Here is a 15301-nt window from a genome sequence, read left to right on the forward strand (position 1 = left end):
CAACAAACCATTGCAATGGCCATGAGCGTCTACAGAAAAATGTCCAGGTTAGGGGGTGCAAAGTCATCAACCAAAAGCAACCTGCTATGTGTCATACTATAAATAACACATTAAAGGGGTTATTCACCTTTAAATTAACTCTTAGTATGATGTAGAGAGGGATATTCTGGGAACATTTGCAATTGGTTTTAATTTTGTATTATTATTTGTGTTTTTTTAGTCATTTAGCTTTTTATTCAGCAGCTCTCCAGTTTGCAGTTTCAGCCATCTGGTTGCTAGGGTCCAAATTCCCCCAGTAACAATGCATTGATTTGAATAAGAGACTGGAACATGAATAGGAGAGGCCTGAATAGAAAGATGAGTAAGAAAAAATGGCAATACAGAGCATTTGTTTGTGACCCCCATTTGAAAGCTGGAGAGAGTCAGATGAAGAAGGTAATTCATGCTAAATCTATAAAAAAGAAATAGTGAAGACCAATTGAAAAGTTGCTTAGACGTGGTCATTCTATATCATACCAAAAGTAGGGATGCACCAAATCGAAGATTCGGCCAGGATTTGGCCTTTTTCAGCACGATTCAGCCGAAACCTTCTGCCTGGCCGAACCGAATCCTAATCTGCATATGTAAATTAGGGGAGGGAAATCGCGTGACTTTTTATCACGAAACAAGGAAGTAAAAAAATTTTCCCCTTCCCACCCCTAATTTGCATATGTAAACTATGGTTCGGGTTCAGTATTCGGCCGAATCTTTCATAAAGGGTTCAACCGAATTCAAAAAAGTGGATTCGGTGCATCCCTAACCAAAAGTTAACTTGAAGGTGAACCACCCCTTTAATAGGTGATGATATTATTCCATCCCCATGCCACAGTCCTGTTATGCATGTAGGCCCAGGTGCAGTATCTGTATCAGGTACAGGTATGGGACCTGTTATGCAGAATGCTCGGGACCTGTGGTTTTCTCAATAAGGGGGCTTTCCGTAATTCGGATCACCATACATTTAAATTTACTAAAAAATTATTTAAACATTAAATAACCCCAATAGGACTGTTTTGCCCCCAATAAGGATTAATTATATCTTAGTTGGGATCAAGTACAAGGAAATCATTTAAAATTATTTGCTTATAATGGAGTCTGATAGAAAGCCTTCCCGTAATTCAGGATTTTATGGATAATGGGTTTTTAGATAACAGATTCCATACCTGTACTTGAGAACACTTCCAATTCCCCTGTGTTTTCTGTGTCCCTGCTTACATATAATAATATAATAGTAGAGATGAGAGAGAAAAGCCACAGAACCAGCCTTTGGTATTTTCATTGGGCAGGGAAACCAAAATTACAGATTTAATTCCCTTCAGGTACAGGAATAAAAATAGTTCCAAATACTCTGGGTTCTCAAAAGCAGGTATGGCCCCTATGGAAAATCTATTGCTAAATATAAATATTTTTATATATAATATGAGTAGCCTCTTTCTCCTATGCACAATTTCCCCTAAATTGAAGCAGAGCCATACTCTAATACAGTCTCATGCACACGCAGCATCATGTGACCAGGCTGGAACTGGTCTGTTCCTTTTCATCAAATGCATCACTGGGACGCAGTGCAAAATGCATCACTGGGACGCAGTGCAAAATGCAGCACTGGGACGCAGTGCAAAATGCAGCACTGGGACGCAGTGCAAAATGCAGCACTGGGACGCAGTGCAAAATGCAGCACTGGGACGCAGTGCAAAATGCAGCACTGGGATGCAGTGCAAAATGCAGCCGCAGTATTCAGTGCTTTATTTACCTGTCTCTACATAAACCTATTTTGGGGAGTGATTTTTTTTTTTTTGTGTATGCGTGTTCTGTTCTTTTTCCCATTTCACATGTCCTTTGTTTGCATTCTGATTTTGCCCATGTGTGACATTTACTTTTGCAGCACGTATTTTATTTTGACGAAGTCTTTAGCGAAACATTCACCAATCAGGACGTCTATATAAGGACTGCCTACCCACTCATTCAGCACGTGTTTAACGGGTAGGGGCATGAATTATTTTTATCTTGCTTGTGCATTTTCTATAGTTGAATGACAGACCTACTTCCATATATTTTAATATATATATATATATATATATTCTGTACACTTATCCCTCTGGCTGTTGGGATTTCATTATAGGTCATTGCCTACAAGAGCAGAGTGACAAACCCAATACTTAAAGGTGGCCATAGACACACAGATCCTATCGTATGAATCGAGGATTCGTACGATTTTCTGATCGTGTGTGTCGTGTGCCGACATCTTTAGTCAGGCTGAGATCGGTCGATCGGTCAGGTTTGATTTTGACCCGACCGATCCCGCCGGAGCCCATGGCACATCGTAATCGGATTGTTTGGCCATATGGCCGAACAATCAGATTATCCCCGATATAGCCATGCTCGTTAATGGCATATCGGGGAAAATCTGCTCGTTTAGCGATGTTACCAAACGAGCGGATCTTTGCGTCTATGGCCACCTTAAGAGGTGGATTTTCCCAATCTAATGGGAATTTTAAGCCTGCCTGATTGAAATCTGGCAGATTTTTGGCCAAATATTGATCACAGAAGCCAATCAGAGGGCCCCATACACTGACTTTGTCTGTCAGCAGCTTTTCTCTGCCCGTGTGGCCACCTTTTCTATTTGTATTTGCTGTATGGTTTTGCAGTGTAGGTGAATCCCTTTCCTTAGCACTGTATTTTGCCTGTGACTGTGCATTATTAGGCCACAGTGCTGAATTCACAGTCTGTACATTCCCAGCAGTTCCCTGACTGAGAGTTTTAGCCTCTGCCACTGCTGTTTCAATTTGGCTAGCAACTGTAATAACCTTTGCAAGGGTTAAATCTTGCTCTAGGAGCAGTCTCTCTCTAAGGAGTGGTGAGTTTGTTTTTTCCACTATTTGGTCTCTTAGCATTTCACCTGTTAGATTCCCAAACTCACAGGTAACAACCAGCTCTCTCAAAGCTGCTACAAATTGTTCTGTGGATTCGCCATTACATTGTCCACGTTGACAGAATTTATATCTTTCAGCAACCACATTTACTCTTGGCATGAAAAAGTTCTTTACAGCAGTAAGTGCAGTTTCATAAGTCTCATCGGGTAATGGTAATGTATAGAATATACGCTGTCCCTCTGCTCCCAGGCAGTGAATAAGTAAAGCTTTCTAGCAGCAGAAATCTCCCCTTGGTCAGCAGCAATAATATAGTTTTCAAACATACGGATCCAAGCAGTAAAAGGTTTGGTAGGCTCACCAGGGTTTGGAAGAAAAGGTGCAGGCTGCTGCAGAGGTAGAAGAGACATCCTGTCGCCAATTATATTTTTGGGTAGCCGAGGATGAGTAGAGTAGAGTATAACAGTGGTTTATTAGCAGAGTCATGCAGCCATTACACAACAATAACTTTTACTTTCACTTTTAAGCTGTCCAGGAAGTATGCACAGTATGTCTGAGCACAGTGACATCTACAGGCCATTTGTATAAACACCACAGAGGTCACTATGCCAGTTTTATGTTCTTGTAGTCTGTGCTTGGTTTAGCCCAAAAATCTGACCATTTTGGCAAAAACTTAAAGCAATTTGAGTTTTCACTCGATTTTATCAAGTTTTTTTGCAATCTTATTAATTCAGGTTATTTTATAAATAAATAAGGTCAAATCAAGCATGGGAGTTTGGTTGGGGTTTTTTTTTTTCTTCAATAAAATATGACATAAATTTGGAATTTAGTAAATAACCCCTTAAGGTGGCCATTGATATCACCCACATTGAAATGGATGATATCGGGCTGATCCGATCATGGGCCCTAGGGCCCAACGATTGAATCATAATGCATCCTATATGGGCAGTCGGATCGCAGGACTGCATACACGCGAGATGCAACGGGATTTTTTAACCTGCCTGATCGAGAGCTGGTCAACTTTAGGCTGGATATCGATCGAAAAAGCCCAACAGATGGCCCCACACACGGTCTAATGAGTCGGCAGCTTTTATCGGCCCGTGTATGGGGGCCTTAAGTGTGAATGTTCTACTTTTTTTATTTTTTTTATACCTTTTTTGCAGAGGAAATGCCACCTGTTTTGCATACGGACAAACCGGAGCTGGGAAAACCCACACCATGATTGGAACCCAGAAGAACCCTGGTCTCTATGCCCTGGCAGCAAAAGACATCTTTCAGCAACTGGAAACGGTTCAGCTTAAAAGTGACTGCAATGTGTGGATCAGTTTCTATGAAATCTATTGTGGGCAGCTTTACGACTTGCTAAATGACAGGAAAAGGTAATGGCAACATTTGCAGATGTCCGTTGTTTAGGGCATTCCATAAATTCAATGTAACAAATTCAAGCTATTGCTATTAAAGGGCCAGTGACATTACATAAAAGATATTTCTTTTCTTTTTTAAGTGCCAATCTACAGCTATGTAGAAAGCATGGTCAATAAATATGGTTATAACTGAAGATACTATATGCCTCATTTTACACCAGGCACATAGAGTATGTGTTCCTTTCCTCTCCTTGGAGTCTAAAGAATCACTGTTGAAGGAAGGTCTAACCATGCATGAGGAATAAAACGCTTCACCCTGCTTTTACCCTTTTGTGCTTCCACCTGAAACATAGGAATGGACTGTGCTAGCACATACATAAAAAAAGGAGTTACCAGAAAAAGTACAGAATAAAAGGAGTTACCATATAGATGATTAAAATTCTGTGTATGTTTCATGTGAAGGGAACACACAAAATATGAACAATGTATCTAAATCAAAACCTGTAGTACAGCTGAACTCTTTAGCTGTATTTTTGGTTGTTAAAGGGAAACAAAAAATGTTATAGCATTTTTCTAAAATTACATTTTCCCACAGATTGTATGCAAGAGAAGATGGCAAACATGTTGTGCAGATTGTTGGCCTTCGTGAAGTTCAAGTCCGTAGTGTAGAATTATTATTAGAGGTAAGTGTTTGTTCTATATAACAAGGTGATCAGTGCAAAGATATTGCAAAGTTAGAAGGCTGCCTGAGCAGAATCGTTGGTGCTACTGTGCTTTTGCTGAATATCAAGATAATTTTGTTAAAAAAAAAAGCTACAAATGGGAGTTCTCTTCCCTTACAGCAGGTTTTTAATAACCTTGTCAATCGAAAAAAGAAGTTGGATGCTCCGGTTGACCCATACATAGGAGAATACCTGTACAAGTTGTAGCAGGAGCCCTGCTGTCTGGTAGGCTTTAGGTACAGATATATTTGGAGGAAGCAGGCTGGGTACCTGTAGAAAATGCTGATCTTGGACAAGTTGCAAAGAAGCAAATGTGGGTGTTGGTAGGTGTACAGGTCTAAAAAAGTGTTAGATATTTTTGATATATTAATCTGCAATGTCCATCCTGCAGCCCTCTATTGTTGACAACATTTGGATGTTATGTGATTTCCACACATACCCTTAATGGGGGCATATCAGGTGCTCCACTTCCCTTACTTCAGCCCTGCTGTTTAAAAATATAATGTTGTAATATGCAACAAATACATCAAAGCAGCTTTCCTCCTATACTCGTTCATGGTGCATGTTTCCTCTTTATACGCAGATGATTCTGAAAGGCTCAAGAGAGCGCAGTACTGGTGCCTCGGGGGTGAACTCTGACTCTTCTCGCTCTCATGCCGTAATTCAGATTCAAATGAAGAATTCCAAGAACCGAAAGCTTGGACGGTGAGAATTTAATTGGATCATGTATATGGTGGCTGCCTTTTCCTTACATCGTGATTGCGAGAACATCCACAAATACTGGTTGAGACCATAGCAAACCATGACAATGTCATTGTCTTCCCTCTGATCAAAATAGTAACCAATACAGATCACCATTTTATCTATCCCTTAGGGCTTAGGCATATAGTACAAATGGATTTTGGGATGTTTAGTCACAGCCCCCCCTTCCCAAAAAAACCTCCATGACATGTTGGTAGCAATAGTGAAAAAGCCACACCGTTTTGGCATGTCAACTGACTTGTGGCCATTTTCAAATACAAGTTGCATTTTCATACTGGGGTAATTCACAAAACGTCTGTTGAGCCTGAAAGAAAACCGAAAGGACAAAGCATCCAGAAACATTAGACATAGTTGCCTCACATCCAACAGGCACTATCTACCATCGCTAGGAATAACCTCTACGTAGATCTGCTATGGACCCTTCAGCACACAAAACAGCCATACAGAACATACTGTACCAATCATTGCATAAATCTGTATAGATAACCTGAAGTCCTGATTCCCCCATATAGTGACCCAAAGTGCAGTGTGGATAAGTGCAAGGGTAACCCTAAAGAGATAACAGGCCACTAATTAAACACAAATAAAGTCACCACTGTACCCTTTTGTTTCCGTGCCACTAGAATATCCTTTATTGACCTGGCTGGTAGTGAGAGAGCCTCGGATGCCAGAGAATCTGATAAACAAACCAAACTGGAAGGTGCAGAAATCAACCAAAGTCTACTTGCAGTGAGTTCTTAACTTCTCTGATAATGATGATGTTTATTGGTGCTTTCCTGACTATGTTCTACACATTCTTCTTTAAATGCTCCCAGTCATAAGCTGATTATTAATGACACTATTGTTACTGCTTTATATTTCCCATTGCTCTTTAGCTGAAAGAATGCATCCGGGCCCTGGATCAGGAACAAGCTCATACTCCTTTCCGACAGAGTAAACTGACTCAGGTAAGTACTGATCTACCTGTGCTATGTGTTATCCTCAATGGAGCCACAGTTTAAAGGGATACTGACATGGGAAAAAAAAAATTTCAAAATCTGCACTGAAATCTGTTTCTCAAAAGAGCAAACAGATTTTTTTTTATATTTAATTTTGAAATCTGACATGGGGCTAGACATATTACCAGTTTCCCAGGTGCCCCCAGTTATGTGACTTGTGCTCTGATAAACTTCAGTCACTCTTTACTGCTGTACTGCAAGTTGGAGTGATATCACCCCCCCTCTCTTTCCCCCCAGCAGCCTAACAGAACAATCTGAAGGTAACCAGATAGCAGCTCCCTAACGCAAAATAACAGCTGCCTGGTAGATCTAAGAACACCATTCTAGTAAAATCCAGGTCCCACAGTTACATTGAGTAGGAGAAACAACAGCCTGCCAGAAAGCAGTTCCATCCTAAAGTGCTGGCTCTTTCTGAAAGCACATGACCAGGCAAAATGACCTGAGATGCACCTACACACCAATATTAAAACAAAAAATACACTTGTTGGGTTGGAATTATTTGCAATGTAAACAGAGTAATTTATAGAGAAAAACTACATCATAAAAATCATGACCAAATCCCTTTAAAGGGGAAGTTAGCCTAAATGCAACTTTGCGTCTACAGAATAATCAACTTTGCCGTTTTTCTTTCCGTGCTCGATTTTTATGACGTCCCTTATGCAGGCTGCCATGAGCCTTGATCTGAAAGCCCGTTTGAAAGCTTTTGCTATGTAAGGTTGTGACTCATTCTGTAGCCTTCCTCTGAATGTCAAGATCATTCTTTCTATCCACACATGTAGTGGTCTGATGACGTATGCACCTATGCAGTATTGTGATGTTTTATGAAATAAACTGTTGAACCCCATGAGACATAAAAAAATCATTTGGGAGGGTTAAATCTGACTTCTGTTTGGACAGCCTAGTCTACATCATGCTAAATATTAGTGCTAGGTTTAACTTTTCCTTTAAGGTGGCTGGTGGGAGTGCTAATTGTGGCTGTAGCTTGTATAAAACAATTTAAAATCTATTTAGGTACTCCTAGTTATGCGGATTAAAGCTCTAGCACTGAAACTTGATGGCAGTTTATTTTCTATAGGTATTAAAGGACTCTTTTATCGGAAACTCTAAGACCTGTATGATCGCTAATGTGTCTCCCAGTCACATAGCTACAGAGCACACTCTCAACACATTGCGTTATGCAGACAGGTATGTACAAGCTCATATGGAGAACCAGACTTGCCATACTGTTCATGCTTCTCATGTGTTGATGCACTTTTATCTTTAAAGGGGAACTATCGCAAAAATGAAATATAAGCTTCAGCATACTGAAACAAGAAACTTTCTAAATACAATCCGTTAAATATTCTGTACAGTTTCTGAAATAGTCACGTTTATCTTCACTATTCCTCTCTCAGCATCTGTTTCTCTTCATTCTCTCTTCATGCAGCAGTTGGGTGTCAGATATTCACTGACAGTTAGATCCAATATATCTTATAGGGGGGCTGCATGAAGACAGAATGAAGAGAAACAGATGCTGAGAGAGGAATAGTGAAGATAAACTTGATTATTTCATAAATGATGCAAGTGATAAAGCTTTATATTACATTTTCATTTTTGTGATAGTCCCCCTTTAAAATATATGTAAAATGCTGTAAAATGGACCATTGTATGTTAGCGTTCTATCCCACAGTCATGTAACCAACCTCATTAAAAGTGGAGGGCCATATCTTAGGGCAGAGACACATGCTGCTGTTTCGGGAGATTAGTCATCCAGCGACAAATTGCTTCTTCTTCGGGCGACTAATCTCACCGAACTGCCTTTCCGCCGGCTAGAATGTAAAAACCTCGTTAGGCAACTTCGGAGAATGGAACGTTCTGAGTACCATCCCGCCGGCGATTTACATTCTAATCACCGGTGGGAAGGCGGTTCGGGGAGATTAGTCGCCCGAAGAAGAATCGATCTGTCCATGGCAACTAATCTCCCGAAATAGCAGTGTGTGTCTCTCCACTTTCATGTTTTGGTCTCTCTCTCTCTCTCTCTCTCTCTCTCTCTCTCTCTCTCTCTCTCTCTCTCTCTCTCTCTCTCTCTCTCTCTCTCTCTCTCTCTCTCTCTCTCTCTCTCTCTCTCTCTCTCTCTCTCTCTCTCTCTCGCTAATTGTATCTCTGATGAAAATGATATAATTATGCATAGATCTAAGCAGTTTTAAATACAAATTAAATTTTAATGTTGACTCTGTATAGTGTTCTAATTTGCTTATGTCACATGTATTATATTAGGGTGAAAGAACTAAAAAGAGGAATGAAATGCACCACATCTCAATCTGCCCATGGCCGACCAGCTGCATGTGTCTCTCCAAAGCGTGTACAGAATGCACCTGCTGGGTCTGGAGACAAAATCTCTCCAAAGAAGGTGAAACTGGGACAGCAGCATATCGCTGCCTCGCACCAAGCAAAATCGAAATCCTGCCCATCTGTCTTCCACCCCACCATTATTCCCCTCTCATCCACTCCAAAAAATTGTAGCAAGACCAGCACAGTGAAGGAAAACACAAGAGATGCAGGGCTCAATCATACTACACCAGTTAAAGGAACCTTAAGATCTGGAGCCATTGTTAAGAAGCGGAATGGGAAGCTAACAGATGGTTTATACCCTGTCTTCCAAAGCCATCCTATCAGTAAGATAGAGACAGCATGTGACACGAAGAATATAAAGCGGGAAAACATTGGCATCCAGAAACCTCCAAAAGTCCAGATAATACAAGCAGTTCAGCCCGTGCAAAAGGAAATTGTCCCGCGGCCTTCATTGTTTTCAGATGACGATTACAGAACATTGTCCGATGGGCTTCAAGATGAAGGTCCCAGACCAATTGGGAATGTTAAATTAGCTTGGGCAGGCATGCACCCACAACAGAAAGAAAGAGAGCAGCACCTGCGTTCTTACCACAAGCAGTTTCAACAGCCACCGATTTTCCAACAGAAACTGCAGTACCAGCCATTAGAAAAGATCTTTGCTCAGTATAAGGCCCAAGCAATAAAAGTGACCTCCAACGTTGGCCATGGTCATTCCTCTTGCTCTCAGTCACAAATGTCGCCTCTAGAAGATCTCGATGACAGTGATTTTAGTGAAGATTCATTTTCCTATTCTTCAAACCATAAAAAAGGAAGAAATAAAGTTGAATTCGGGGAAAGAATTTCATTTTATCTCCATCAAGATTCGCCAGAATTAGACAAGTCCTCGGAAGTGAAAAAAGGCTTACACTTTAATGATAAAGACTCCCAGCTGTTTGACCAAGGTGTTGGCTGGAGACATGGAATCAACTCTAGTTATACACAGGAGAGAAAACACACAGAGGCAACTAGCTGGAGCCCACAAATGGATTCTAATGGTATTCTAAATATAACCATTGATTCTCCAGAAAAGCCATATTCTTCTCAGGAGGATCTGGGAACCCCTTTGGGCAAACAAAACAATTCCCAGCACAACCTTAGTCTTGATAAAGCGATAGGTCTCTCTCTAAACAATTCCACATCCTTAAAAGAACATTCTGTACACATCAAAGCAAAAGACTCTAGCGAAGGATGCATCAGCATATCATCAGATTCAGTCTCTGGTGTCATGGCACCACTCACTGTTTCTCTTCTGCAAGATAATTGGTCCTTTGGGTCTGATCCCTGTTTGGTGCCTCGAGAATTATCTGATAAATCAGCAGATATTGCAAAGAGTTTGAGCCTTAATGAAGGCTGGTCAGCAGATGCACAACCAAATAAAGGCAAATTACCCAGTGATGATCCATGTGGTCATAAATCAGGGATGGCCAACAAATGTATCCAATATAATAAGGCCATAAATACTCCTTGTGGAGATAAAGGGTGGTTTCCAGGGTCCGGTTCTCACTCGTATTGTCCCTCTTCTTCTAGATGGTGTGTTAAAGTCTCCGGAAATGCAAATCTATCACCCAGGGGAAAGCAAAATGAGACCTCTGATTTAACAGATACTTCCTTAGATATTTTGCTAAAGTCTAGTGGACAATCTGGCAGCCAGTTGTATGATGCAGATACAGAGGAGACCACTGATGCTATGAAAGATGTTGGAAATGTGAACAAAACTGAGAATGAGAGTCTGTCTGACAAGAATACAACAGATTCTAATGACTTGCCTTTAAACGGTAACAGGGAGTCCCCAAGCTTTAAGGAAACATTCCGGTTACCTTTAAGAGACGATGAACTGGTGTGTCTGAAAGCCAAACTCCTTCAGTGTCTCTGTGACCAAGGAGGCATCAAAAAAGAACCACCACCTAACTGCGTACACACGGACACACCAAAAGGCCCTAAAAACTCAACCACTTTAAGCAGCCAGACAAGTCCCACAGAAGGTCATGGCCAAAAGCCAAGAGCCCAGGAAAGAGCTCAGTAAGTATTTCATAGGAGTTGTAGTCTCTAGTAAACATCTAGCGTACAATAGGTTTCTAGGAGTTTTTCCTTTACTGATTCAGATGGACATTGTAACACAAAAAGAATAGTAAATGGTTGGGGACAAGTAGACCCCATCTTGTATTTAGGGAACTGACAATCAGGCTTTCTGGATGATTCTGGTCTACTCTCTGCCCATTTACTTTTATAGCAGTTGGCTGAATATTCTTCTTTCCAAGCCACAATCCCCTGACAATCACATTCCTAAGGGCCTTCATGCAGGTGACATAGAAGTCAGCGGAGGATCCACCTCTTCAGCTGCTGAAAGTTGTAGGTGCCCAAAATAACCCCATTGTGCCACTGTTTTCTGTAATTGTTTTAAAAAAAATGCATCAGTTAAAAGCACCCGTCCAGCAGAATCCTGCACTGAAATCCGTTTTTTTGTAAAAGTGCAAAAAGATTTTTCAAATTTGTCATGGGGTTTGACATGGTCTGAGTCTCTCCAGTGCCCTCAGTCATGTGACTTGTACTCTGATCAACTTCAGTCTCTCTTTACTACTGTGCTGCAAGTTTGAGTGATATCACCCCCCTCCCTTCCTGCCAGCCGCCTATAAATAGAGCAATAAGTAGGTAACCAGATAACAACTGCTCCCTCTCACCTAATGGTAGATATTGGAGTAGAAATCCATGTCCAACTGTGACTCCTCCAGTTATGGGAGGTGTAGAAGAAACCATAGCTTATCTGAGAGCAGTTCCATTGTGCAGTGCTGACTCTTTCTGAAAGCTCAGGATCAGACACAATGACCTGAGATGGCACAGATATTACAACTTAAAAAAACGCATTTCTTGGTTTAAGAATAAAATATTAACTGGTAATATATATATATATATATATATATATATATATATATATATATATATATATATATATATATATATATATATATATATATACATATACATATACATATACATATACATATACATATACATATACATATACATATACATATACATATACATATACATATACATATACATATACATATACATATACATATACATATATACATATATATATATATATATATATATATATATATATATATATACACATATATATATATATATATATATATATATATATATATATATACACATATATATATATACACATATATATATATATATACACACATATATATATATATATACACATATATATATATATATATATATATATACACATATATATATATATATACACATATATGTATATGTATATATATATGTATATATATATATATATATAGTGAATAAAGTACCCCCTCTTGTAAAATATATGGATATTATAAGTTAACGAGGAGTTTTATGACCATATAAAAACACGAGGCCGAAGGCCGAGTTTTTTTATACAGGTCATGGAACTCCGAGGTAACTTCTAATATCCTCATATTTTACAACTGGGGGTACTTTATTTATTATAATACACAAATTTCAATGAGTCATGTGACTGAAATGACATCAGAACTCACCGTTTATAACTGATGACATCAGAACTCACCGTTTATAAGGATATCATTTACAAGATATTCATGGCTTTTGTGTATTGTATTGTATTATATATATATATATATATATATATATATAATTTTTTTTTTTTTTGCAATGTACAGTGTAATTTAGTAATAAAATCTATACCATAAAAATCATGACCGAATGTAAACCCCCAAAAAACCAAATTGACCTAAAGAATAGTCAGGGTTCTTCTCTGAGCACTTTTGCATTTTACATTCATGTTATGTTTTAGTTGATTCTGAGATTTTGAGAAATTTAGACTTTTAATAACAGCCCATTGGCTCAAAATGCCAATATCTCAGAACCTGGTATAAATAGAAAATTAATGTTAATGGCAAACTGAGATTTTCTTTTTTAACTATGTTCCACTTAAACTAAGAAAAGAAAAAAAAAAAAAAAAAGAATTTATTAACTAATGTCTATTTCTTCAGGCAATTGGTTATCCAAGCCCATCGGGAGCAGCTGAATGAAATAGCGGATTTGTGTTCCAGGGAGGAGGTGCTACTGAGTCAGATAAACGCTTCTGTAAGTACCAATTAAAATCTCTCGTCTGTATTTTCCCGCAGCATCACAATCCATATTCTTCAAGTTACTTTATATTCCATTATTAGAAATATCATGACATCGCCTGTGCTGTCTTTGCTATCAAGGGAATGAAATTAAATTTATTAAGTCAATTGGTCTTTTTTATTGTTTTTTTTTTTTTTTTTAATTATTTGTCTTTTTCTGACTCTTTGCAGATTTCAAATGGGGGTCACTGACCCCATCTAAAGAAACAAATACTCTGTAAGGCTACAAATGTATGGTTATTGCTACTTTCTTATAGGGATACGCCAAATCCAGGATTCGGTTCGGGATTCGGCCTTTTTCAGCAGGATTCGGATTAGAATCCTAATTTGCATATACAAATTAGGGTCGGGGAGGGAAATCGTGTGACCGTCACAAAACAAGGAAGTAAATGCAAATGCATATGCAAATTAGGATTCAGTTTGGTATTCGGCTGAACCTTTTGAGTAGGGATCCAAAATAGTGGATTCGGTGCATCCCTACTTTCTTATGACCTATCTTTCTATTCAGGCCTCTCCTATTCATATTCCAGCTTTCAATTAGGGGTCACTGACCCCATCTAAAAAAAAAACCAATGCTCTGTAAGGCTACAAATGTATTGTTATTGTTACTTTTTATTCCTCATCTTTCTATTCAGGCCTCTCCTATTCATATTCCAGTCTCTTATTCAAATCAATGCATGGTTGCTAGGGGAATTTGGACCCTAGCAACCAGATGGCTGGAATTGCAAACTGGAGAGCTGCTGAATAAAAAGCTAAATAACTCAATAACCACAAATATATCTCTCACTCTTTACATCATACTAAAAGTTAATTTAAAGGTGAACAACCCCTTTAATACGGAGATTTTCTGGAGCTTCCATTCTGCTGTAGAGGGGAGTGTACTGAGTACGACCACTTATAATTAACTATGGCCATTTACACCCCGTATCAATCATAGCTGTTTTTGTTTTTTTCTTTAGCTTTATCTGCTCCGGCCCATGCCCTATTGCCCCCCAGGACTTCACAGCAGCTGATTCATAGAAACTGTAGCAGTGTTTGTAAAGCACAAGATGTTACTTGTAGTCAGTTCCGTCATCAATGAATCCTCTTCTGTTTCTTCCTGTTTTATAGGATTTCAAAGAATACGTGAGCAAACTGGATGAAATACTAAGTGTCAAGTCTAAATGTATCCAGAGTATGCAGGCTCAGCTGCACTTATTCCTGGCGTATTCAATGGCCGAGGAGCCCAGGGACAAAGCCTTTGCCTGAAAATGGTCTTATTTCCATCAGAGAAGCCAAACTGCAGGGTAAATCTTCTATAATAGGTTTGATCAGTCGGGGATATAAAACCCAGCCGAGCAGCTGTCCCTGAGCTGAAAACTCCCGTCAGCCCCAGCCATGAGTTGTGCAACAGTTTCTTTATACAGATCCCATAAATCTACGGCTGCAGACGTATCCCCCTGTAGGAACTGTCTGGCACATGGTGCAATAGAGACTATTTTACTGCCTGTGTGATCTCCAAGAATCCTCACAATTGCCCCTCTGTAAACTTTAAAGGAGAAGTAAAGCCTAACTAAAGAAATAGGCTAGAAATGTTGTACATGATGATTTGTGCTTCTGTACCAGCCCAAGGCAACCACAGCCCTTTAGCAGTAAAGATCTGTGTCTCCAAAGATGCCCCAGTAGCTCCCCATCTTCTTTTCTGCTGATTCACTGCACATGCTCTGTGCTGCTGTCACTTACTGAGCTTAGGGAGCCACTCACAATATACAGTACACATAGAATAGAAATGTCACAATATAAGGCTGATTAGTCATTAATACACATAATTACTACATGGCAGCACAGAAACCAGTGCAATTAGCATCAGAATTGAATAATCAGCAAACCTGTAGCATCAGCTTATATTACAGCCAGGGAAGGTGATTTTCTGCTGGATAATTAGTGACGAGCCCTAAGCTTAGCTTCTCAACAGCCAATCAGAGCCCACTGAGCATGTGAGTGTCACAGACACTTTCCAAGATGGTGACCCCCTGT

At 39.4% G+C, this 15301-nt stretch overlaps 1 protein-coding gene across 3 annotated transcripts in view; it reads left to right on the forward strand.

Moving 5' to 3' along the window:
* kif24.L (kinesin family member 24 L homeolog) overlaps positions 1-15301 on the forward strand; it is a 28060-nt gene that overhangs the window by 11832 nt on the left and 927 nt on the right. For 2 of the 3 annotated variants that reach the window (XM_018267229.2, XM_018267239.2), the window contains exons 4-13: positions 1919-2016; positions 4067-4282; positions 4863-4950; positions 5573-5694; positions 6375-6480; positions 6627-6698; positions 7825-7934; positions 9006-11138; positions 13148-13241; positions 14396-14936. In XM_018267229.2, coding sequence (XP_018122718.1) covers positions 1919-2016; positions 4067-4282; positions 4863-4950; positions 5573-5694; positions 6375-6480; positions 6627-6698; positions 7825-7934; positions 9006-11138; positions 13148-13241; positions 14396-14533 — 3177 coding nt within the window. In that variant the 3' untranslated portion in view covers positions 14534-14936. Of the gene's footprint in view, positions 1-1918; positions 2017-4066; positions 4283-4862; positions 4951-5572; positions 5695-6374; positions 6481-6626; positions 6699-7824; positions 7935-9005; positions 11139-13147; positions 13242-14395; positions 14937-15301 lie in introns of those variants that run through there. The other variant, XM_018267218.2, reaches the window with a different exon arrangement.

Source organism: Xenopus laevis, chromosome 1L (assembly GCF_017654675.1).
Source record: "Xenopus laevis strain J_2021 chromosome 1L, Xenopus_laevis_v10.1, whole genome shotgun sequence".
NCBI classification, from domain to species: domain Eukaryota; kingdom Metazoa; phylum Chordata; class Amphibia; order Anura; family Pipidae; genus Xenopus; species Xenopus laevis.